The 25,428-nt window shown below is 37.7% G+C and overlaps 2 protein-coding genes across 2 annotated transcripts; one reads left to right on the top strand and one right to left on the bottom strand.

The window, feature by feature from the left end:
• The first annotated feature begins 2,737 nt into the window (after positions 1–2,737).
• Positions 2,738–7,523, top strand: LOC114822517 (E3 ubiquitin-protein ligase ATL41-like). Its single transcript, XM_029096919.2, has 2 exons — positions 2,738–3,671; positions 7,110–7,523. Exon 1 carries the CDS (start codon positions 2,886–2,888, stop codon positions 3,651–3,653), a length of 768 nt encoding a protein of 255 aa, XP_028952752.2. The 5' UTR covers positions 2,738–2,885; the 3' UTR covers positions 3,654–3,671; positions 7,110–7,523.
• Positions 7,524–14,727: 7,204 nt separating this feature from the next.
• Positions 14,728–16,653, bottom strand: LOC103432240 (PLASMODESMATA CALLOSE-BINDING PROTEIN 5-like). Its single transcript, XM_008370421.4, has 3 exons — positions 16,054–16,653; positions 15,858–15,885; positions 14,728–15,190 (listed from the first exon to the last, which is right to left on the bottom strand). The coding sequence occupies exons 1-3, from the start codon at positions 16,388–16,390 to the stop codon at positions 15,025–15,027; spliced, it is 531 nt and encodes a 176-aa protein (XP_008368643.3). The 5' UTR covers positions 16,391–16,653; the 3' UTR covers positions 14,728–15,024.
• Positions 16,654–25,428: the final 8,775 nt, after the last annotated feature.

Raw genomic sequence — 25,428 nt, forward strand, 5'->3', positions numbered from 1 at the left:
TTCTACCTTTTCCACCTTTCTTTCCCTTTTAAATTAGCCAATCAATACCATAAATAATAAAATATCTCCTTTCATATTTAATTAGCCAATTAATTGGCTAATTAAACCAAAAATAAAACCCAAAACTCCCATCTAGGAGCCGGCCACATTCCCTCTCTTTTTCCTTATCTTTTCATATTTCCTCCACTTCATTAGCCAAATAATGATAACCATTCAATTTAGTAACTTCCCATTTATTTCTATTGTATTTTATTAGCCAATAAAGTGGCTAATAAAACCAAAAATTCACCCAAAAGCACACAAAGGGGCCGGCCCTTTTCTTGAAAATGTGGACCAATTTGGTCCTATAAATAGTCACCCATTTCTACCAAACACTCATTCCAAACCTCTTGCAAAAATTCCAAAACACTCTAAACACTATTTCTCTCTAAATTTCTAACTTTGGCATCGGAGGTTCTTCGGCCAAAGCCCCCCCCATTCATCGTGGGCGCGTGAGGCTTTTGGCCTTAACCTAAGGTGCTAGTTGTTTTGTAGGTGCAAAATCATCCAAAATCGAAGAAGAGAAAATTTGCATCCACAATTGGCACATTATAAGATTGCATTAACTCACCTTTTTCTTCTTATACTACGAGTTTGTCTCACTGGGTGTAGCCAGGTTTTAGTGAAACTATCTTTCTTTTATGCACCCCTATTGGCAGACTCATGATTACAATCACTGTGTTTGCTGAGATCTAAGGACAACAAACCATCATCTCCTAATCATGAAGATTTGAAGCAACTACTTCTTAGGTTATGAATGTGATTGTGTAAAAGTAAGTATCTTAATAGGATTTGGAGATCAAATCCGTATGAGCTTTGTATTACTTGTAAGGCAAAAAAACTCATTATGATTGGTATAAATAAAGGCATAATACCAGGGAGCGAAACACAATTTTTACAAACACCTGAGCCCTTCTCCATCTCTCTCTGTGCATCCTTCTCTCTCTTACTCACTTTTATAATTAGTTTAACAACAACAGAAAATCGTTATCAAACGATAACAATCTACTATGTTGATTTGAATATTAATTATCCAACTAGTTCAATGGCGTACATCGCATGCAAATATGCACAAAGTCAAATATGAACGAAGAATTAAATATTAAAGTCTTATTAATTGAGGAATTAGAAGAATGAGCACCATTTAATCCACTAAAGTCCCAATTGTTGACATAGAAAACTTCACCAAGTTGATGTCGACACTATCGTATAAATATTCAACTTAATAGTTAATATATGGGCAATATTTCTTCATAATAAAACACGGAGTTGGTCCACGATTTAGATCATTTGCAGGCCACCGAATCCAACTATATTAGGGTTTGAAAATAAAGGGAAAGCCAATATTCTAGCTTTCCAAGTTCCCAACACTGTCTGCCGCTAAAATATTATAAAGATAAGAAATATGGTGGTCACTTAAAAAAAAAAATGGTTGACCTTATAAATTTGAATATATGGTACAAATTACAATACATTATAAGAAATGCTAATATGACTGTCTCACAAGTAAGGTTCTCTGTCATTACATGTTTTTGGCACAACTTTATGATGTTAACACGAAATTTCACATTTAACTATGAGATGACAGAGAATCTATAGAGAGTTCTCCCTTAAAAATCCTCTTAGCATTTCTCATACAGTGTTTCAATTAATTTTTTGCCATCTTCAGTCAACCTTCACCCTGTCTGTGTGTTTATATTTTTTTTTCTCAAGGGGCAAAGAACAAAGTTCAAATTGAAATAAAATGGATTTAAAAATGATTTAGCATTACAAAATAGATTAGTGCCCTTCACCCATTCATTTTTATTTTTCACACACTGTTTTAGTTTTAGACCATCGAATTAAATAAATTGAAGAATATCATTAACAAGAATATGTGACAGATTAAAATAAGTGAATAGCATTATCCCACAAAATATCATGGATAAATTGAATGAAGTGCTCGCTCCGTATGTACTCGAGCTCGAACTCATCGCCATGCTGTTCAGATTACTTTAAGTTAGAATAAAGCTTGTAATAACTAATAAGTGCATGTATATTGACATTCACGTGTTATGGAATATTAATGCGTGCATCACGTAGTAGGATCACCTCAATCTCCACAACAAATGGATAGTAATCTTGGATTAAAAAAAAAGGTAATGCTAGAGATATTAAATTTATAAATTAAATGATGTGTCACCAATATGAATGAACATGTTTATCAATGCTTAAATATTAAATCAATTCCAAAAATTAGTCTCTAAATTTAATCTTCTTAACATTACCCTTAAAAAAATGGATGGTAATTAGAGAATTAACTAATCTTCTAAACTCATTTTGTGTGTAGACTATATATGATTTCTTTTATTGATTGACATGTGTTAATAAACTTAACACTCATTAACTTTGCTGTCATAAACTTAACATATATCAATCGATCATAGTCACAATACAAAATGGAGGAGAAGATTTGATCCCATAGTCCCAAGGTAATTAATTTCTAAACAAACTGATGCTCTCTCCCACACATAAACAAATAGATTTTCCTACCTTTTTTGTACGAAGGTGACAAACGAATATATGAAAAATCATAAAAGTTGAATTTCCAAAGAGAAACTAATATAGAAAGAAAGAAATAAGTCAACAGTCAACAGTCGACGTTTCAAAAAATTAGGAGCAGTTATATTTGGTTTATTTTGTTTCAATACCCATTTCTCAACTCACAAGTTCAAACCGAAACCAAAACCAAGCAGAAGTTCTCCGACTCTGACTCTAAGCTTAAAAACACAAAATTAACTTTTGCGATCGGCTTCTCTTCTCGCTCACAAATCCATCCGGACTCTGGAGGAGGAGAAGTAGGGATTATGTCTTTCTTGTCTCCTACAATTCCGATGCGCCTCCTCGAGGATGACGAGGCCGATCTGTCATTCTTCCCTCACAAAAACTCAAACAACTTGAACAGCAAGATCATGGTCATATCCATCATTTCATTATCCATCGTTGTTTTGCTAGTAATCTTGCTTCATACCTACGCAAGGTGTGTCCTCCGACGCCAGGCGCTTCGCCGGGCGTCCATACGTCGTCATTTGGGGTCAACCATGGCTCATGTCCACTCCGTTGAGCTGCCCAAAATTGGACTCGAGCCCTCCGTCATTGCCGCCTTGCCCATGTTCGTGTTCAGACGTGCGGAGGGCCGAGATGGCGGGGATGACAACGCAATAGAGTGCGCTGTGTGTTTGAGCATGTTAGAGGATGAAGAAATGGCACGGTTGCTTCCAAATTGCAAGCACAGTTTCCATGCAGAGTGCATCGACAGGTGGCTGATTTCCCATACTACCTGCCCCATTTGCCGGACAGAGGCGAAGCCGTGTCTGCATCTCGAGCCACGAGAGGGTCCCGCAGCCGGGATGCCAACGGCTCCGCCGTTAGAGCATGTGAACTCTGTGTTGTCATCATCATGTATGGAAGGGACATCAGATGGTGCTCAATCCAGCTCAGCTGGTACTAAAGTGAATGCTTCATCGGTTTCCAGGTTGAGTTCTTTCAGAAGAATGATTAGTAGGGACAGATCTTCAAGACGTATTCAATCTTGCGGACAAGAGGATGGTATAGAAGATTTAGAGAGGCAGTGAAGATTGAATCAGTTATGGGTAATATATTACATAATTTTGCAATTAATACTTTGGTTTATTGTTAAATTTTTTTTATGTTGATTATTAATATCATGTTAGTGTTCTTATTGCTATAGACGATTATAAACATACTTTGGTTTTTTTTTTTTTGGTTAAATAAACATACTTTGGTTGAACTCAATAATTTGGTTCTGGTTATGTGTTCCGAAGTTTCTGTGCAAGTTTAACATGGTCTGACGAAGACTTAATCGTGGTTTGCTGGCCTAATCTAAACATTGGTTGGATATGACAATTGCAACTATTAAAGCACTCTCGAGCTCCAAAATAAAATTGAGGCAGAATTTTAAAAAGAGAAATGCTCAGAAGATTTTTTGAAAGTGCAACTGTTTATAGACTTTTTACCATTTATTTTTTTGCACAATGTTTTATAATGTTGACACGTGAATTATATCAAAAACATGAAGTGACTCACTTTTAAAAGAATATCCCTAACATTTCTCTTTTAAAAAAAAAAAGTTTTAACAAAAAACTCGCGATATTCTTCACTTTAATGAAAAACCACATTTTTATACTAAAAAGTCAAACCTGGTACTATTCACTTTACCCTTTATTTTGTCTTTATCGTTAAAACTCAAAATTTTCAAGCATTTTTATTAGTTTTCCTTAAAAAAAAAAAAAAGCAATTCCAATCATACTCTCTATCCACCCGGCCAAGGGTTTGCTGTCCCGACTTCCCCTTCTCTTTTGTGTCTCTTTCCTAATTTTTTTGACATGTCCTTCAACTTAACTTCAATTTTAATTAACATCTTTGTTTTTCATAAATTAAATAAAAAATATGAAAAATAAAATTTACAAAAAGTAGCAGTGAAAATAACTCCGGACAACCACACCACCCATCACCACCGTCGATCCTCTCACCATTCGCGAAACTTCATTGCCATTCTATCTCTCTGAGCCCTTTCTCTCTCTTCAAATTATGTAGAACAATTACTGTTAAGTAATTGAAATCTGAAACGGCCGATATCTAAAACGATGTAAATGCCAAGATCTGAAATGACAGAAAGAGAGGAAAATGCAATACAACATCGCTATGCTTCGCTGACGAGGAAGGTATTAACCAAATAACTTTGGATTAGATTGAGTTTGTTGAAAAACAGTTAGAGTTAGTTAAAAGGGTAAAAGTGTAAATCTGCTCATCATAGTTTCTATATAAGCTTTGTTTAGAGACTTAAAGCAAAATCATGTAAAAACAAAACTTTCTATTATCCATTGAATACAGAAACTTCTCTCTCTCTTCCAACGGCTCTCTCTCTTCCTCTTACTACTTGTTCTTCGATTTCTTCATTCTCAAGGTTTCATTGATTCTTTAGTGTTATTATGGTATCATCGCCGGCATTGGCTCACTGCCGTTGTCGATCCTAGGTCTTCTGCTGCTACCATACACAATCGAAGAGTCAATGGGGATTTCGCCGAATTCGAATTCTGGAGATTTGGGGTTTTCATCAAAAGCTGCGATTCAGGTGATATTGTGTTTTTCTACTAAGTAATTAGGTTTCAGTCCTAATTAGAAGTTCAAGATTTCAGAATGTTGTGTGTTTGATTACGATTTCTTTTGTTTGATTACTATAGGAGTTTCAATCTCTCTTGATGCATAAGAAAGTTTCAGTCTTTCTTGATTACTACGGGAGTTTCAATCTCTCTTGATTCATAAGAAAGTTTCAGTATTTCTTGATTACTGCAGGAGTTTCAGTCTCTCCATCAATTCATTTTGTAGAACAATTGGGTGTTTTGTAGATTCTTGATCGATTCTATTTGTTGCATTGAGAAATCATGACTAATCCTAGTGTGAAGGTTGAAAATCTGCTGGGAATGATTACTATAAAATTGAAGGAAGATAATTTTGCGAAATGGGCATTTCAGTTTAAGTCCGTGTTGAAAGGTCATAAATTGTTTAGGCATTTTGATGGTACTATTGTGTGTCCACCAAAATTTGTCATTCATACTGAGAGAGGTGTTACTTCTGAACTTACTGATGCTTATGTTGATTGGGAATCCACAGATATGGCATTGTTGAGTCTTTTATTAGCTACTTTGTATGATGAGGCTATTGACTATGTTCTTGGTTGTGTAACTGCGTGTGAGGCTTGGTCAAATCTTGTGGATCATTTTGCTTCAGTGTCTAAATCTAGAGTCAACCATCTAAAGACTGAATTGCATACAATTCATAAAGGATGAGATTCAATTGATAGGTATTTGTTAAGGTTGAAAAATATAAGGGAACAGTTAACTGCTGCTGGAGAACTAATTTCTGATAATGATGTGATAATTGCTGTGTTAGCTGGGTTACCAAAAGAATATGCCACAATTCGAACAGTAATATTAGCTAGAGAGTCCTCTATTTCTTTGAAAGAATTTAGGGCTTTGTTGCTTGGGGCTGAAAAAGAAATCGAAGGAGAATCAAGTGGTGTGTCTCATAATCTTTCTACCTTATATGTTCAAGGGTCTCAGCCAACTCAGGGTGTTTCATCAGCTTCGGGTTATAATCCTACAGGGCATAGCCATTTACCAGCAACAACTGGGGGTGTTCTTACTTCTTGTTAATACCCTTATTCTGCTGATCCTTATATGCAACAATATTCATCACCATTTGTCCTCCCACAGCAATACCCACAACCCTTAATACCTCAATAGTTTCCTGCTCCAGTTCACCCTTCTATTCCTTATGGTTTTGGATATATGGGCAATGCTCCAAATTCTGGTCCAAAACCTCCATTTATGCAAAAGCCAAATTATAAGGGTAATCCTGGTTATAAGTCTAACACTGATTTCAAAGGTAAGGGATACTATACAGGTTCTTCCTCTGGATATTCATTTGGTAGTTCAAGACAATATGGTTCAAGTGGGTGGCATGGGAATACTGAGAACAGGTCCACTACAGTAATTGAATGTCAGATTTGCAACAAAAGAAGACATACTGCAGTTAATTGTTTTCACAGAAATGGTCATGGTCCAAGTACTGGGTTTCAAATGGAGTGTCAGATTTATGGAAGACGTGGTCACTCAATACTTGAATGTTATCACAGGGGGAACTATGTTTTTCAAGGTCAACAACCATCTTCCACTTTAACAGCAATGGCAGCCCAGCAAAGAGAACAGCACATTCCTCAGGATGCATGGATTGTTGATACTGGTGCATTTCACGATATCACTGTTGATGTCAACACACTGAGTCAAGTCACACCATTCCAAGGTTCTGATACAATCACAATTGGCAATGGGACAAGTTTATCTATTGCAAATACTGGTGCAACTACAATTAAAACCAACTCTCATAACCTTGGTCTTAACAATGTTTTACATGTACCAAAAATAGCTCGAAGTTTGCTATATGTTCAACAATTGTGTGTTGACAATCATAGTTGGTTTATTTGTGATGAGAATGAATTTTTTGTGTAGGACAAGAAGACAAGGAACATCCTGTACAGAGGAAAGAGTAGAGCCGGACAATTGTTTCAAATCCTTGTTATCAAGAATTCAAGAGGAGCACAATCTGTGGTTCAGGAACCTTCTGTTTTTCTTGGGCAATTAGTAAATTCAACTTTGTGGCATCAACGGTTTGGTCATCCGACTAATGAAATAATGTCTATCATGTTAAGATAGTCAAACATACCACTAGAATTAGATGAAAGTCATAGTATATGTACCCATTGTATTCAAGGAAAGATGTGTAGACTTCCTTTTTCTCCTAGCAGTGATTGTTATTGTTTACCATTTGAAAAGGTGCACTCAGATGTATGGGGTCCTTCTCCATTGAAAACAGCAAAGGGGTATAGATACTATGTAATTTTTGTTGATCAATATACAAAGTATACTTGGATTTTTCCAATGTATAACAAATCAGATGTGTTTAGCATTTTTCTGAAATTCTATAATCTTGTTCATACACAGTTTGGTGTTGTCATTAAATGTATACAAACTGATGGAGGGGGTGAGTACACAGGTCATTCTTTTAAAGCTTTTCTTGATGCAAAAGGTGTTGAACACATGATTTCATGCCCATACACTCCTCAACAGAATGGAGTAGTTGAAAGAAAACATAGACATATAGTAGAAACTGCCATTACTCTTCTTGTTCAAGCTGCATTGCCAATTGATTTTTGGTAATATACTTGTGCACATGCTGTATTCTTAATTAATAAAATGCCATGTAAAGGGTTGTCTATGGATTCACCTTATAAGAAATTGTTTGCCAAGATTCCAGAGTTGAAAAGTTTGAAAGTGTTTGGTTCAGCAGTGTACCCATGGTTAAGACCTTATTCTGTGCACAAGTTACAACCTAGATCTGCACAATGTGTGTTCTTAGGATATTCTATAGGCTCTAAAGGTGTGATTTGTTACAATGTTTAGAATAAGAAATATATCATCTCAAGACATGTTGTTTTTTATGAAAGTGTATTTCCTTATGCACTGTTAAAATCTACAGTTCAAGAACATATTCCAGTTCAATCTCAGTATAGAAGTATAGTGGTACCTATTCCAGTGCAACAGAGATCTTCAGATCATGGAAATTCAAGTCCTCGAAACGGTCAGGAGGAATCTTTTTCTGGTAATGGGATTGTTCATAGTTCTTCATCCACTGCAGTTCATCATGATGCACAGACACCAATTTCTTCTTCGAACACAGGCAGTTCTAAAACACTAGGATTTGAAACACAGGCATCTACAAAAACTATTTCCTCATCTCCACGTGCAGGTCCCTTGCTTCTTGTCCTTGATCCTGCTCAGCTTCAGGTAATTCTTTCTTTGCCTCCATCACAAACACACTCTCAATCTCAGTCACAGAATAATGTTATTCAAACTCGACTTAAGACTGGTGCTATCATGAGGAGAGATTACACATCATTTCTAGCTACATTACCTCAACTAGAATCTCTTCAGTTTCTAGATGGTGATACTGGGGAGTCAAATAGCTCTATATCATGCAGTTTTTCGTTCTTGGCTGACATACATAAAGTAGAGGAACCAAAGACTTTTAAAGCTGCATCAACAGTCCTTCAATGGCAAAAAGCTATGTAGGAGGAATATGATGCCCTAAAGTCTTAAGGTACATGGAAACTTGTTCTTCCTCCAAGTGATAAAACAGTGATAGGTTGTAAATGGGTCTATAAAGTAAAAAGGAATCCTGATGGGACAATGTCAAGATACAAAACTCGATTAGTGGCATAAGGTTTTAGTCAAGAGCAAGGGATAGATTACTTAGAAGCCTTCAGTCATGTGGTTCGACATTCAACTGTAAGACTTATCCTGGCATTGGCAGCACAATTTCACTGGAGTTTAAGACAGTTAGATATTAAAAATGCCTTTTTTTCATGGGAAGCTTGAAGAAGAAGTGTATATGAAACAACCCCAAGGGTTTATGGATCAAAAACATCCAAAATATATGTGCAGATTGGTGAAGTCGTTATATGGATTAAAACGCTTGGAACTCCAAGTTTACTAGTTTTTCACCTGCTCTTGGGTTTAAAACTTCGATGTCTGATACAAGTTTATTTGTGAAAGCTGATGGGAGTGATGTTATTTTGCTCCTTTTATATGTTGACGACATCATCCTAACTGGGTCAAATACTGAGAAGATTCAATCTGTGATTGACAGTCTTGCAGATGTGTTTGATTTAAAAGATATGGGCATATTGACATATTTCTTGGGACTTCAGATTCACTGTAATGCAGATGGATCTTTGTTTGTGAATCAGTTAAAGTATACGAAGGAATTGGTGAAAAATGATGGAATGGAGCACTGTAAACCAACCTCAACACCTTCCAAACCACATTCCCAATTACTTACAACTGAGGGAATACCATTGTCTGATCGTACACACTATAGGAGCCTGGTTGGAGCCCTGCAGTATCTTACTTTTACTAGGCCAGATATAGCACACTCTGTCAATGTTGTGTGCTAATATATGACCAATCCTACTGAGTCACATATGCATCTGGTGAAATGAATCATAAGGTATCTCCAAGGTACAGCAAACTATGGTATACGATACACTCACTCTTCTGATTTTCAGATAAATGCATACTCTGATTCTGATTGGGCAACAGACATTAATACAAGAAGGTCCATTACGGGCTATGTAGTTTACTTGGGTTCAAATCCGGTTTCATGGCAGTCAAAGAAACAAGCAACGGTGTCTCGCAATTCCACAGAAGCGAGTACAAAGCCTTGGCACATTGTGCTGCTGATGTGTTTTGGATTCGTTCTTTTCTTAAGGATGTGTATCAAGTTCTTACACTACCTCCTACTTTACATTGTGATAATCTCTCAGTTCTGGCCCTATGTTCCAATCCAGTGTTCCATTCGAAGATTAAACATCTCGATACGGACTATCACTTTGTCCGTGAGAAAGTCCAAAAGGGAGATCTTGATGTTCAGTACATATCAACAAATTAGCAGGTAGCCGATGCGTTCACTAAAGGTTTGCATAGTCCAATGTTCATTCACCACTGTGCAAATCTTCATATTGGCGTGCCTGGGTGTAATCAACAAGGTTCACAGATATTACAAGTGCCAAAAGCAGCAGACAAAGATCATATCAGTGTTAACTCTTCATCCTTGCCATGATCAATCATTCCTTCAGTGCTGCAAACACAATTTGGGAGATCCCAATTCTGTTTGAGGGGGGAGTATTAACCAAATAACTTTGGATTAGATTGAGTTTGTTGAAAAACAGTTAGAGTTAGTTAAAAGGGTAAAAGTGTAAATATGCTCATCATAGTTTCTATATAAGCTTTGTTTAGAGACTTAGAGTAGAATCATGTAAAAACAAAACTTTCTATTATCCATTAAATACAGAAACGTCTCTCTCTCTTCCTCTTACTACTTGTTCTTCGATTTCTTCATTCTCAAGGTTTCATTGATTCTTTAGTGTTATTAGAAGGAAGAGAGATATAGAAAGAAAGAAAAGCTTCGCCGGTGGTAAGGAATCGCAACCAAAATGCTTGGTGGGGAAGGCTGGGTTTCGTGGTTGCAGGGCTAAGTTAAGGTTGGGGTTTTTGCTTTTGCTTAATTTTCAATTTTAGTTTTTTTAATTAATTTTATAAAAGAGTAATTTTAAAGGAAAACTAATGAAAAATGTTTGAAAACTTTGAGTTTTAATGATAAGGACAAAATAAAGGGTAAAGTGAACAGTACCGTGAGCTTTTCGTTAAAACTTCCTAATTTTAATAACACTTTAAAAAATTTATCCTATATTCCTCTCACAAGTGTACTTTTATTTTTAATGGTTAATTTAGGCTTTTTATATTAGCACCCCACAAAATGTTGAAAGCACTCCACATTAAAATTTAATATTAATAATTTATTTACTCTATTATGTAATGACAATTTTGATCTTATTAGGTTTAAAAAAAAATTTATAAATACACTACAAATCTCTTTTAACATATTATTTATCTATTTCAACTATCAAAATCCCTCTCATTCTTCATTGTTGAATAAAGCCCTAAGCAATGAAACTATAAACATGTTGATTGAGAAAAATTATTTTTGACGAATGGAACACGAAATCGATGTTTCGAAAGCTTTGAAATCATTATTATTGTTATTGAAAAACGTTCAAATTAGTCTAAACATTTTTTTAAATCATTCAATTTCATATAGTTTGAAATCATTCGACAAAATTAAAAATGAGTATTATAAGATTTGAGAAATGTAAGATGTATAAAAATTGTGGGGTGTGTGTAGAAAATGTAAGATGTATACTAGGAACGTGGGGTGTGAGAGTATTATGAGAAGGAAGTGTGGTGTATTAAGATAATTTTTAATTGAAAAAGTAAATGTGGAGTGTATTAAGTACGTGGAGTTTATTCAACAATTTGTGGGGTGCTAATATAATAAGCCTTAATTTATTACTCTTAAGTTTCTTGATTTCCTATATTTGATACATGAAGTTTTTTTCATCCCTGAGTGGTACCTAAAGTCATAATTTTGGGACACTTTCATACATCTGTTGTAACATCTCACATCGCCCAGGGGAGTGATCCTTAAATGTATATTCTCATCCCTGCCTAGCACGAGGCCTTGTAGGAGCTCACTGGCTTTGGGTTCCGTCGGAACTCCGAAGTTAAGCGAGAAGGAGGCCAGAGCACTCCCAGGATTGGTGACCCACTAAGAAGTTGCTTGTGAGTTCCCAAAAACAAAACCGTGAGGGAATGGTAAGCCAAAAGCGGACAATATCATGCTACGGTGGTAAAACGGGCCTGGGATGTGATAGACCCAGGCCGGGATGTGATATATGGTATCAGAGCCAATGCTTGGCCGGAAGTGTGCCGACGAGAACGTTAGACCCCTAAGGGGGGTGGATTGTAACATCCCACATCGCCCAGGGGAGTGATCCTTAAATGTATATTCTCATCCCTACCTAGCACGAGGCTTTTTGGGAGCTCACCAGCTTCGAGTTCCGTCGGAACTCCGAAGTTAAGCGAGAATGAGGTCAGAGCACTCCCAGGATGGGTGACCCACCGGGAAGTTGCTCGTGAGTTCCCAAAAACAAAACCGTGAGGGAATGGTAAGCCCAAAGCAGACAATATCATCTTACAGTGGTAAAGCGGGCTCGGGATGTGGTGGACCCGGGCCGGGATGTGACATCTGTTATAGTTGCTATTAAATCAGTTGTTAACTGGTGACGTGGCATCCATGTAGACAATGACTGGGCACCACGTGGATATTAAAAATTTTGAAAAAAAAAATATGGGCCTCTCATACCTCAACCCCCGCTCCCATCCAACCCTTCATCTCTTCTCTCCTCCGTGCCCACCCCACCCAACCCTCCCTCCCTTCTCTCGTCACGGCCGCCACCGGCGTCACCTCCTGCCGGCCCCGGCAACCCAAGTACCTCCAAAGCTTCCCCAGCAAGCTCTGTGTTGCTGCTTTGGCACCCAAAAAACCTGATTACCTCAAAAAAAAAAACCATATGAAATTGGAAATAAAAACTTTGTTGGCTAGGATGTCTCATATCATAGTGGGTAATTAATAACAATACCCAAGACGGATAATTCATGGTAATTACGAAAAACCCATATAAAATATACAATCTTGAACAACAATTCACAAAAATTCAAACCCAATTTCAAAGAAAATGATAATCCATTTCTTAAATTTCGAATCTGAGCACCAAAACCCCATCAGAAGTAGATTGAAGAAGAACCCACATGTGGAAGCCGTTCAATTGCTCGAAACGAGTGTGAATTTGAAATTGGTTTACCTAAAGTTGTTCGACAAGGACAGGACCATAGTGCATTTCTTGGAGTTCATTTTGTTGATAGGCAGTCTTCTGATTGCTCTGTTACTCCATGGCTTCGCTGATTATAGTTCTAACCACGAAGGTGTCGACTGACGGAAAGACACAGAAGGAGAAGCAAGAGACGAGCAGAGAGGAGGGGGAAGAAGGAGAGGGAATCAGTATTTTTAGAAGCGTTTTAGGGGCGCCAAAGCAGCAAAACATAGCTTTTTGGGGAAGCTTTGGAGGTAATCGGGTTGCCGCTGCCGGCAGGAGGTGACGCCGGCAACGATGGGATGGAAGGTTGGGTGGGCGCAGAGGAGAGAATGGACGGAAGGTTGGGTGGGAGCGGGGGTTGAGGTAGGAGAGGCCCAAAATTTTTTTTTAAAATTTTTAATATCGACGTGACGTCCAGTCATTGATCACGTGGATGTCACATCATCAGTTAACAGTTGATTTAACAGTAACTTTAAAGCATGTATGAAAGTGTATCAAAATAATAACTTCAGGTACCACTGAAGGATAAAAAAAAAACTTCATGTACGTTGAAAACCAATAAATTTTAGGATAGTAAACTGAGTATTATGATCCTAACTATATTAAAAGGTTATTTTTACTATTTATTTATACTATTTTTTAATAAAAAGATATTCACATGTGTTAGAGTGTCTTAACTTTATTAGAAAACTAATAAAAACGATATAATGATAAGTATACCAAAAAGCAAACCAAATGTGAATAATTTGCTTGAGTCGTCAGCAAGGTCTAAAATATCGATATTATCCTGATATTTTCATCAAAATTTCCGTGTTTTTGAACTACCGATATTTCTGATATTATAGATATTTTAGACCTTGATAGGAACTCTATGTGGTACTAAGTCACTCATGTATCTTACCATGCAATGTATAAAGTGTAAAATATTGTACTAATTCATTATATATAAATGATTATAGTGTGTTTAAACTTCTTTCATTAATTACTACATATGTTCTACACGCACAATGTTTGTCAGATCGCTATATAATCAACTTAAATCAATTAAATCCATCATGCAATGCATTTCCTTCCAATTGTTTATGATAAACTAATAGATAATTGACTAAATAAACATCCTGCAAAGTTTCAATAAAAATTTCCAAGTTTTTCTTATAATTTTCGTGGTTTTTATTCAATTTTTATCGATATCGATAATATCCCGATATTTCCATCGAAATTTCCGTGTTTTTAAACTACCGATATTTTCGATATCATCAATATTTTAGACCTTAGTTGTCAGGGAGAGTTGAGAGTACCAAGGTTCGAAAACACTGCAGAATCTAGTAACCTACAGCTGTATTTTTTGGAATACATGCAATTTATCTCTCCCATAATTCATACAAAAGTTGAAAAATGTCGGAGGGGCTTTATTTGTTTATGAACAATGTTAAAGGAATTATATTTATAAATTAAATAATGTATCATAATATAAATTAAGAATATTTATTAATACTTAATTAATAATTCAATTATCAAATTTCATGTTATTTAGTTTACTACAATTTATTTATAAATTTAATTTTTTAACATTATTTTTTATTTATGACTCCAAATACCAATGTGAAATGGATTACTCGCAGTTGCAGGGTCCACTGCTTGTTTTCTTTTGTACTCAAAAGAGAAAGCAAACGAAAAAAATTAGTTCTTTATGTTTAACAAGAAAAAAAAAGTTCTTGACTTTTGGGGATTTTCGATTTTGTACTCAAATGTTTATATTTTTTACAAGCGTTATTTTAATCTAAAGTTTAAACAAATGAATTGAACAAAACTATTCAATAAAACAGGACAATCTATCACTTGTACAGATTAAAATGGCTAGAATTTCTCAAAAGCTGAAATTCATTTTTTTTTTTTTTTGGTGAATATTGCTGAAGACCTAAAATGTGCAACAACACTCAAATCGGTTGCAACGAACATAAATATTGATCTGCTTCGTACAGAAAACAAAATCGAGAGCAATTTATCCACTCCATACAGACTTAACCTTGTCCTAGGCTAGATCGTTAACAAAAATATTCCAGGGAAAACGCGAGCAAGTGCTCGCTTGCTCGCTAACCCATTGCCCATGTATTATATGCAATGACCAGAAAACTGGTAACGAGGGGCCAAATCCATTGCTCAGAAATCTTATTGCTGCCGTTCAAATTTTCACTAGGTCCCATTCCATTTCCATATGCTGTTGATGGACTGGAGATGCTTGCATTGCTCGCTGATAAGCTGTTGCATCATAAAACAATAAACCTTATTATATCATTACAAATCTAGATCACTAATAATGTCAGTACCAAGTTTTGGAGAAAAACTTCAATAAGGTTGAACAATCACTTTATCATCTTCAATAAAAAACAAATGACCGGTTATATTTGGGTCCTACATGGGCCCATTTTGGTGAAGCCCATGCAGAGGTCACTTCGTTTGTGTCTTGCAAAGGAGAATGACTTGTATTAAATGGTTACATTGTGATAGTGACGACCCGTTTGAATAGCATAATGCCACGTAGAATAAAATTAATACATGACATTATATTATTACACCATTGTGTCACCGTAAAGATGTATCCAGTTCATCCAAGTTGCTCACCTTGCACAAACGGTGATGCGACTTTGACTGCGTCTATCTCACTACTATTACATCATTTATTTAAGAAAAATTAATAAAAATAGTTTAAAATTTTTGAGTTTTAACGATAAGGCTAAATACCAGGATTGATTTTTTAATGTAAAAATATAATTTTTCTTTAAAATAAACAGTTCAGGAATTTTTCGTTAAAGTACCCTTATTTAATTCTCCGAAACGGCCAAACGCAGCTATAAAAATTCTAATTGAAAAAACAATTAAAAAACAGAAATCTAACCATGCAAATGTAACAAGTTGAAGGAGTTACCTGGATGGGAATTTGCACTTATCATGACCTGGATAGGAAAGAAAAAATACAGTTTACGTGAAGATCGCAATGAAATCAGAAAAATGGATTTTCAGCATCTAAATCGAGCAGGAACCCATCTATGATTTAACTTTTAATGTCCAATTAAATTTTTTTCCCAAAGAAAAAAAAAAGTGCAAATAATATTAGAACCTACTGGGATTCAGAGAAGTGAGTGCGGCAGTGTTATCAAAGTTGCAACTATCGTCGGTCATGCCGTGTTTCAGAAAGTAGTCGTTGAAAGCGTAGGAGGCAGTGTTCTGGGTGTCGGCGGGGTCGTAGCAGGGCCCACCTTGCTGGATTGGGCTGCAGTCGGCCCCACCAGGCCCGCATGCCCAGTTCAGCGCCGTCAGCAGGGGGGCGTCCTCCGCGTTGTTCTTGGCCACGCACCACAGCTCGGTCGTAACCACGCCGTCCTTGGCCGTGGAAGGCAGGATCAAAAGGCAGAAGAGGGCGAGTGAGAGGATGATAGAGAAAGCGATGTTTTTGTGCATTTTGAGAGAGAGAGAGAGGTAATGAAATTGGCGTTTGCTTCTGGGTTTGGGAGAGACGGAGAAATCGAGAGAGGAGCTGAGGAGGGGAATAATATTATAGCCGTTTGTTTTGGTAAGCTAATTTATTAATTGTGGAAGATGGGAGGCCGAACGGGGATGCAGAGGAAAAGTGACCGTTACTTGAGGAAGTAAAGGAAAGCAACGCAATTACAGACTACACTATTACGTGTTAGAAGAGGGTGGTCCTTTTGCAACTAATGTATACTTCCATTATGTATTTACCACCACGTATTCAAACTTACATAATTATCTAATAAATATTTGTCATATGATGTCACATATTACGAGTTACACGAGAGTTTTTCAGTAGAGACTTAAGTAATGTAATTGTTAGAAACTATTATTAGATACTTATAAAATCTCTGGGTTAAGCTAAGTTGTCAAACAATAAAAATGTGGACAAGTCTAGGTTTCCAAGATGAATAATGTAGCATGCCTCGATTTTTGTGTAAGTGGCACCTTACCTCATTTTCTGTATGTCATTTGACGTGCGTTGTTCCGTGTGTTGTTCTAGTTAGGCTTATAAGTTGAGCTACGTATTCTATTCAAATGTGGACGATGATACTTGTGTGTGACGTTTATGTCGCGTCTTGGTTTGACGTGCACAATAACTTGTGTGCTCTTCGATTTTGTGTTATGCTTTGATCTGTATTGATTATGAAATAAGTGATTTTAATATTATGCTGAAGGCTATTTTTTATATAAATTTGGTGGTTGGTATTACTTTATTGAATATACCAGATACTTATAAATAATTAAGAAAATTGTAACAATAGTCTCTCAATTTTAACTCAATTTGAGCAATGGTTCATCAACTAAAAATCTATGATTATTGGTCCCTTAACTCATCAAAATGTGCAGTTATGGTCATTTTCGTCAGCTTCGTTAGAATTCCATCAAAATAAGCCATGTTGGAAGGACAATTGCTACAATTTGGTTCAATTTTTCTCATTTGGTTTTTCATATTTGCCTCTTGATTCAGCCTCACTTGTGCTGCACGTAACTCATTTTGACGGAAGTTCTAACGGAGTTGACAAAAATGATCATACCTGCACATTTTGACGAGTTAAAAAATCAATGGTGATAGATTTTTAGTTGAGGGACTATTACTCCAATTGGGTTAAAATTGAAGGACCATGCTACAATTTCCTCTAAATGATTTAAGCCGATGTTGCTTTTAAATTCAAAAATAATAATTTAGTTTTTTTATTGTGTGTATGTGTGTGTATTATATGAGAGACGCTAAAAAAAGTTGAGATTCCACTATAAATCAATTGGCAATGTGGAGAGTAGCTCAACTTACTTATAAGGTACATTTTCTCATCAATGTGAGATTCATTCTAAACACACCCCCTCAAGTGTGGTGAATTTTTAAGCCTAATGCGTGGACAACACAACCGGACGACGTGGAGCACTTGTGGCCATTTCGCTTCGCACGTGGGACAACCTGCTCTGATACCATGAAAAAAATTGATGTTTCTCTATAAAACCCATTGACAATATAGGAAGTAACCCAACTTACTTATAAACCCATGCAAAATCTCTCCTCTCATCATTGTGGGATTCATTCTCAACACACCCCTTCACGTATGGCGAATTTTCAAACCTAACACGTGAACAATACAACGAGGTGACTTGGAGAACGTGTGGCCGTTTGGCTTCACACGCGAGACAAATCTGCTCTGATACCATGAAAAAAGTTTAAGTTCCACCATAAAATCAATTAGCAATATGGGAAGTAGCCCAGCTTACTTATAAGCCCGTGCAATGTCTATCATCTCATCAATATGGATTCATTCTCAACAAATGCTAAAGAGACTCTCTCAAAAGTGGAACTCTCTATGGACTTTCTGCCTATTCAATTTTTAAGAAATGCTGAGGGAACTCTCCATGGATTCTCTACTACCTCATGTTTTTTGCTCAATGTTTTATAATGTTGGCATGGAAATTGACATTACACTGTGAGGTGTTAGAGAGTTCATGGAGAATCCCATTTTTTTTAGAGTCTCCTTTTCATTTCTCTCATGTGTTTCGTACAATATTTTGTAATGTTAACACGAAAATTGATGTTAAAATTGTAAAATAGTAGAGTCTATATATTTACTCAAACTCTATATAACACTATTCGATTTAGCAATTGAGTAATGGTTGTAGGCTTTTAAGAAAAGCAAGCAACTGAGGAGAAAAGAAAAGTGTTTTCTAAAGAGAAATTCAAGCTCCATTGAGCTTGAAAATGAGAGTGAAATATTCATCACCTCATATACCACAAAACATGTTTCTCCTATTAAAGGAAGAGTGGGCTAGCTAGCTTTTTTCACTCTTCCTCTTGTTCCCACATCCAAGAGGCATCCTAAAGGAGATCTGAAGCCCCTTCACCAAGGGATGAACAAATTTGTGAAAGCATAGTAGTGCTTCAGAAGGTAAAGGCCAATCCCTTTCATCATCCCTCTCATTTTGTTTTGACTCGTCAAAAGAATTAGTCTTTAAAGATCTGTTTTTGCTTTTTTTTTATTTTTTTATTTGCATGCATGTCGTTGGATCAAAAATCCAAGTTTTCTTAAATTGTTTCCAACGATTAGTTGTAGGAGAAATTTTTCATTATGACCGGAACATTGGTGATACACCACGTGTTTTTATACAAGTGGTTGGAAATTTTATTTTTAAAATTATTAACTTTCGAACACATATCTCACCATTTATATAGTGACACGTGGTGTACCACCCCATATTCCGATCACACTGAAAAATCTCGAGTTATAGGCCTTGACCCGAACTGAGGATCGCAACTGTGAAGCCATAAATAATCAAGAGGTGACACGTGGATTTTTGGGTTAAAATGACAAAATTACCCTCAAGGCACATCGGGATTCCTACGCGCGAGCAGTGGATAATCATCCCTCAATCAAGTCAAAGGTGCCCAAATAGGTAACAAATTCAAAGTTATTTCATCTATCCTCATCCTATATTTTCCACAAGGTAATTATTTCATAACCTTCAAAATATTACATATAAATTGTGTTAATTGGCTAATTAATGAATTTATTTCTTATTAATCCATTATATACCAATTAAATCACCCATTTCACACAAAAATACGCCAAAGGGCCGGCCACCTTTTCTCAAAAAGGGGACCATCCATGCTTAATATATTGAACCCCATTTTCTCTAAAAACCTAAGTCCATACTCTTGCAAAACTTCAAAAACTCTCTAAACACTTTTCTCTTTAAATTCTAACTTTGGCATCAAAGGTTCTTTAGCCAAAGCCCCCCCCCATTCATCGTGTGTGTGTACTTTTGTCCAAAATCAAGGAGGAAGAAATTTGCATCCACAAATTGATGCTTTCATTGAGAGTTGAGTCCCACACTCGTAGAAGACTCTCGCATCCAAGTTTTTTCTATTTCTTGTCCATTTGTAGATTTTTCGTACGTTTTTATTATTAGAATTTTTTATTTGCAAAAATTCTTTGATAAAACGTAAAAGAGAAGTACAATGGCTAGAAATTTAGAAAATTCAAAAAGTGAAAATTTCAATATTCAATAGATGGGACCGCAGTGATCCAAGAGGCTAAATGTGACAATAAATAGAGCGGCACCACCACCACGAGTTTCCACCACGGGAACCATCGCAATGGCCACCCGCGGAGAGGTTCATGGTGTCACCACCACGGCCTAAGCCTTGCCATCCAAGGCCCACGGCACCAAAGCCATGACCAAACCCATGGCACTCTAAGCCCAATGCGAGCCCAACGCGTTACTAAGCCGAGCCCTAGCCTTGCATCCACGTGCGCCACATGCCAAGCAGCCCACTCCCATGGCCCAGCCTACTCCAGCTGAGCAGCTCAATCTCATGGCCCAGTTTGCTACCGTTGAGCAACCCACTCTCATGGCCCAGCCTACTCTTGCCGAGCAGCCTACTCTCGCAGCCCAGTTTGCTCATGTGGCCTTCTAAGTAGCCCAAATGGATCCAAGATTAGTTCAACTGTCCCGGCTCCAAATTTCCAGACTGACGATCGAACCAGGAGTATTTTTACCGTATTTTTCTACGGATTTGACATTTCCCAACTCAAATCTCGTGTCCGGAGTCTACCACACTTCCACTGCTCAAAGAGACGCATTCATTCCAAGCTATTCCAACCCAAATGGAGAACAACACTTATCTCGACAAGTCATAGAGTTAACGAGCCCCCTCGCACAGCAGGCGACCTTAGTGAACCAGCTCTTGCAACGCACCGAGATGCAACGTGGCCCAGACGAGGTGTCCCGAAGTAAGACAATGGCAGACAAAGAACCTGTCCAATAGCATCCCGATAAGCAGCCACAAACTGAGCTTTCGGGCAGTGTACACTCCCGATTGGGCCCCTAAGATACATTCACGGACTAGCATACATTCAAGGTTGGGCTCACACTCTAATAGTCAACATGAGCAACCTTCCAGGCGAAGTGTTCATTCGTGGCTAAGCCCACAAGGAGCATCATCCACCTCACATCGGAGTAGGCAGCACGACGGACGGAGAGAAGCAGTCACTCAATCCGGCTCAAGTTCAACCAGCAGCCTGTGAAGAACTTGTTCGCCTGCTAGGAACGCACCACACATGTTGCATCCACGGCATAGACGAGCCAAACATATAGAAGAACAACCTAGACTAGCAGGTCATGGCTGGAGGTAGCCGAGAGCTCCACTACCCCAACAAAGGCAAATTCAGGAAAAGTAGAGAGACTCTTGACCAAACGATTACGTAATTTCCAACGCAACGAGGTCACCGGCAAGGCACTACAATGGAACATAACCAACATAAACATGTTACCCTTCACGGACAAGATCGAGTAAGCAGAGCCTCCACGTGAGTTCAGCATGGCATATTTCACATCTTTCAAAGGGGATGAAGACCCAGAGAGACACTTAAAGCACTACCAAAGCGCAATGATCCTCTATCGAAACAACAACGATCTTATGTGCAAGATATTCGCCACCACTCTACAAGGCGATGCGCAAGATTAGTTCAACACCCTGCCGCTACAATCCATCCAGAGTTTTGATGAACTTTTTTTTGTTTTCACCAAAGAATATTCATCCTATCGTTCGATCAAAAAGAAGTCTGACCATTTGTTCAATGTCAAAAAGATCCCAAAAGAGTCTCTGCACGACTATGTGAAAAAGTTCAAAGCAGATAAGGCAAGGATAGTCGGATGCAACAACTTGATAGCTAGAGCAGCTTTCCAAAAAGGACTTCCAGCAGACCACCAGTTATTTGAAAAATTGATCATGAAAGAAAATCTAACTCTGGCAGACTCTTTCGTTCTAGCAGAGAAGTATGCACTTTGGGACGAGGCTTGCCGATGCACATTTAAGGACTTAAAGAAGTACCTGACATCACATTCCTACTATCCAAACCAGAAGCAGCAGAGAACTTATTCGCATGTTTGACAGTATCTAAAGCAGCAATAAGCTCTACCATCATGTGAGAAGAGCAACGGGCCTGACTACCCGCATTCCACAGTTCAAAAGCTCTCATCGATGTTATTAGAAATTCAAAAGCTAACTTTGGCGATAGTTGTTGCAACCCTGAAACTCAAGTTTTACCTTCAAACGCATGCAGCTATCTTCATGACACACTATTCCGCCCATTCCAGACACGCGACAATAAAGGCATAAGACATTGGGGAATGCAAAGTTTTCTGACGAACGCAACAACTCAGCCCAAAAGACACGCCAAGGGTAAACGAACACTAGAATAACATACTCAGAAGAAAGTTTCATCCTCGTCGCCCTAAAAGATTCTACATAGGAGCAACATGTACCTGCAGTTGAGTACCACTTCCTGTTACGTGTCACACTATCCTTACCAACCCTTGCTCCATAATTCAACTCTAAAGTGGTCCAATACCGGCAGTTGAGCATTTCCTGCTACGTGTAACATGGTCCCAGCTCCACGGCACCCTGCTACACATTCACGACACAACAGAGTGGCCCAACGACGCCCGAGAGGTAGCCGAGCACGCCCTAGCGGCGCCTGCTCCACCCGATGGAGACTTCTGGCATTTGCATGTCCATGCCACATCCAACTATAAAGGTTCAAGAGCAGGCGTAGTCCTTGTCACCCAGACGATTCGATGCCTGAACAGGCGATCACTCTAAGCTTCAAAACATCCAACAACGAAGTAGAATACGAGACACTACTAGCAGGCCTCCAAATGGCAAAAAACTTGGCAATTAAAAAGCTCGCAATTCATTCTGATTCCCAATTAATCACTAGCCAGACTGCTTTAGGCATTTCAGACTTACACCCTCACTTAAGTTCCATAGGCAAACAATGCCCACGTGGACACACTAATCGGCCTAGGCTCCGCCATCGACCACCAACTCAAATGCTCTATTCCGATGGAGTATCTAGATGAGCCAAGCATAGAGGCGAAGCCAGTAGCCGAGGTGTCACATGTTAGTACAACTGCAAACGGACGAGATTCTATTGTAGACTACCTGGTCAATGGCACATTCCCCATAAAAAGATTGGAGTCTAGGAAGCTCCAAATCAAGGCAGCACGTTACTACATGTGGAACGGCATTCTCATCCGAAAATCTTACACCATACCACATCTCCGCTGCCTAGCGTTTCCCAATGACTTGAAGGTTCTAAGTTCAATCCACGAAGGCGTTTGTGGAAATCACTCAGGAGGTCGATCCTTAGCACATAATGCTCTTAATGCAGGCTACTGCTGGCCTACCATGCACCATTACTGCCTGCCAACGTTACAATCCACGAAGTTATTTCATCCATCCTTATCCTATATTTTCCACAAGGTAATTATTTCATAACCTTCAAAACATTCCATATAAATTGTTAATTGGCTAATTAATGGATTTATTCCTTATTAATCCATTAATTACCAATTAAATCACCCATTTCACACAAAAATACCCCAAAGGGCCGACCAGTTTTTCTCAAAAAGGGGACCGGCCATGCTTTATATATTGAACCCCATTTTCTCTAAAAACCTAAGTCCACACTCTTGCAAAACTCCAAAAACTCTCTAAACACTTTTCTCTCTAAATTCTAACTTTGGCATTGGAGGTTCTTCAGCCAAAGCCCTCCCCATTCATCGCTGGTGCGTGAGGCTTTTGGCCTTAACCAATTGTTTTGTAGGTGCAATTTTGTCCAAGATCAAGGAGGAAGAAATTTGCATCCACAACAGCTTGTTACGTCTATTGTGAATATAAATGATACAACTGAATGACTTTGGGTTCAACTGGTTTCTAATTCGCTTGCGAAGTATAGTTTATTATTATTTGTTGTTGTTGAATATTTGATGTATTATATATGTCTAAGCTTCAGTTAACTCATTGTATTTCTTTTACCGTTATGTTGTCATGTGTATCCTAAATATATGTGTCGATCCTAAATATATCTTAGGATCGGTCATAACAAAAACTTTGCCATGGCACATACTCATAATAATTCGCACCAACACCGTAATTGAATAAGCCCCCCACATTAGTGTGTCCATAAAGAAAGAAATTTATCTAAAATATATCTCACGTCAACACAAATATGAGCAGCCTTCAAAATGTAATATGGCAAAATATTGAATATGTTATAATTTTCATCACAAGATCAACCCAAAATATACTAAAGAAGAGAATTAGAATCAACATATGAAACAGTATACATATACGTATTAATACTTTCCCAACCTTTTTATTTTTACATTTTTTTCGCAACCAAAGTCAAAGCATCAATTAATGTAAATCAAATTTTATGTTTTCACATTCTGCAACCAAGAAAGAAAATGTCAGTGAGACCTTGTCACACCTGTGTGGTGTGAGTCAAAGGCTCTCTGATGCCTTAGTTAAATATAGGAAAATGAATCTCAAGCTATGAATTTCTTGGCTAAGAACATTTACTTCCATTGTGTTTAAGCATACCTTTACATAGAGATAGGCATGTGCTTTTAGGGTACATATGGCAGTCCTTAAGTGGTTGGTTTGAAGTTTGAACCCACATTATCCCGTCCATTTTCCAACAACGTTTTACTATAGAAGACATGATAAGGGGCACAATTAGGAGTCCCATTTAGCGAGATTGTTAATAGTATTGGTGAACATGACCTGTCTGGACCATGATTATAGGGATCTTTATCTCTTGAAGATCATACTGGATCTTGCCTTATCAGGCCCTTTTAGGCTGATCACGTTTGTGAACTAATGAAATCCTCCTGGGGTCGACCCGCCAAAGCCCACCAATTTTGCTGAATGGGATGGTCTGGTGCATGTTTTAGGTAATTCATCACGCGTGGCGTGGTGCATGTGATTTACGGGGAGACATTCCCTTTTGCATTTATGCTCAACCCACGCGAGAATTAAACGTCGCAAAACCCTAAGGGTAGTTTCAGCAACCATGTTACTTACATGTGGCGTCCACTCTAAGGCCTTTGAATTTTGGTTACCACAAAAGGAATAAAAGAGAAAACAATGTAATTCAGAAAACTTTGAGCATTTGGATAAGGATTCACAGAGAAATGAAAGTGTTAGGAATGTCGGTACTACAAGATAGATAATGCACAAGGTAAAGTAGAAAATGGACACCAAGAATTTATGTGGTTCGGCAATTTATGCCTACGTCCACCAAACAAGGATCAATCTTCACTATATGAAAAAGATGAATACAACAAGAGTAGTCTTACCAAGCCAAAGACAAGGCTTGATGGATACAAGAAAGTATAACACACACTTTCTATCACTCTAAACTTCACTCACACAATGTGTAGTGGAACACTCTCACTCTCACTCTTGGAGTGGAACTCTAGCTTTGGACTTGATTCTTTGCTACTCACTCTTAGTTCTCAATTGGTTACATCACACCCATATTTATAGGTGAGGGTTTGGCATTCTACTAGTTTCTAGTGTATTCTTCAAACCTCTAGCATAGAAAGATCTAGACTAGCCACAAAAGTGTGGCTTCTAGATCTTTCCATTTGCAACC

The sequence above is a fragment of the Malus domestica genome, chromosome 17, assembly GCF_042453785.1.
Source record: "Malus domestica chromosome 17, GDT2T_hap1".
Lineage (NCBI taxonomy): Eukaryota > Viridiplantae > Streptophyta > Magnoliopsida > Rosales > Rosaceae > Malus > Malus domestica.

What these genes read in the sequence shown, in the direction of transcription:
- LOC114822517 (XM_029096919.2), top strand. Translation starts at nt 2,886, where the DNA reads ATGTCTTTCTTGTCTCCTACAATTCCGATGCGCCTCCTCGAGGATGAC.
- LOC103432240 (XM_008370421.4), bottom strand. Translation starts at nt 16,390, where the DNA reads ATGCACAAAAACATCGCTTTCTCTATCATCCTCTCACTCGCCCTCTTC. An exon ending in ACTCACTTCTCTGAATCCCA is followed by an intron (nt 15,886 to 16,053) that starts GTAGGTTCTAAT and finishes TTTCCTATCCAG; the next exon opens with GTCATGATAAGTGCAAATTC. An exon ending in AAGTGCAAATTCCCATCCAG is followed by an intron (nt 15,191 to 15,857) that starts GTAACTCCTTCA and finishes ATGATGCAACAG; the next exon opens with CTTATCAGCGAGCAATGCAA.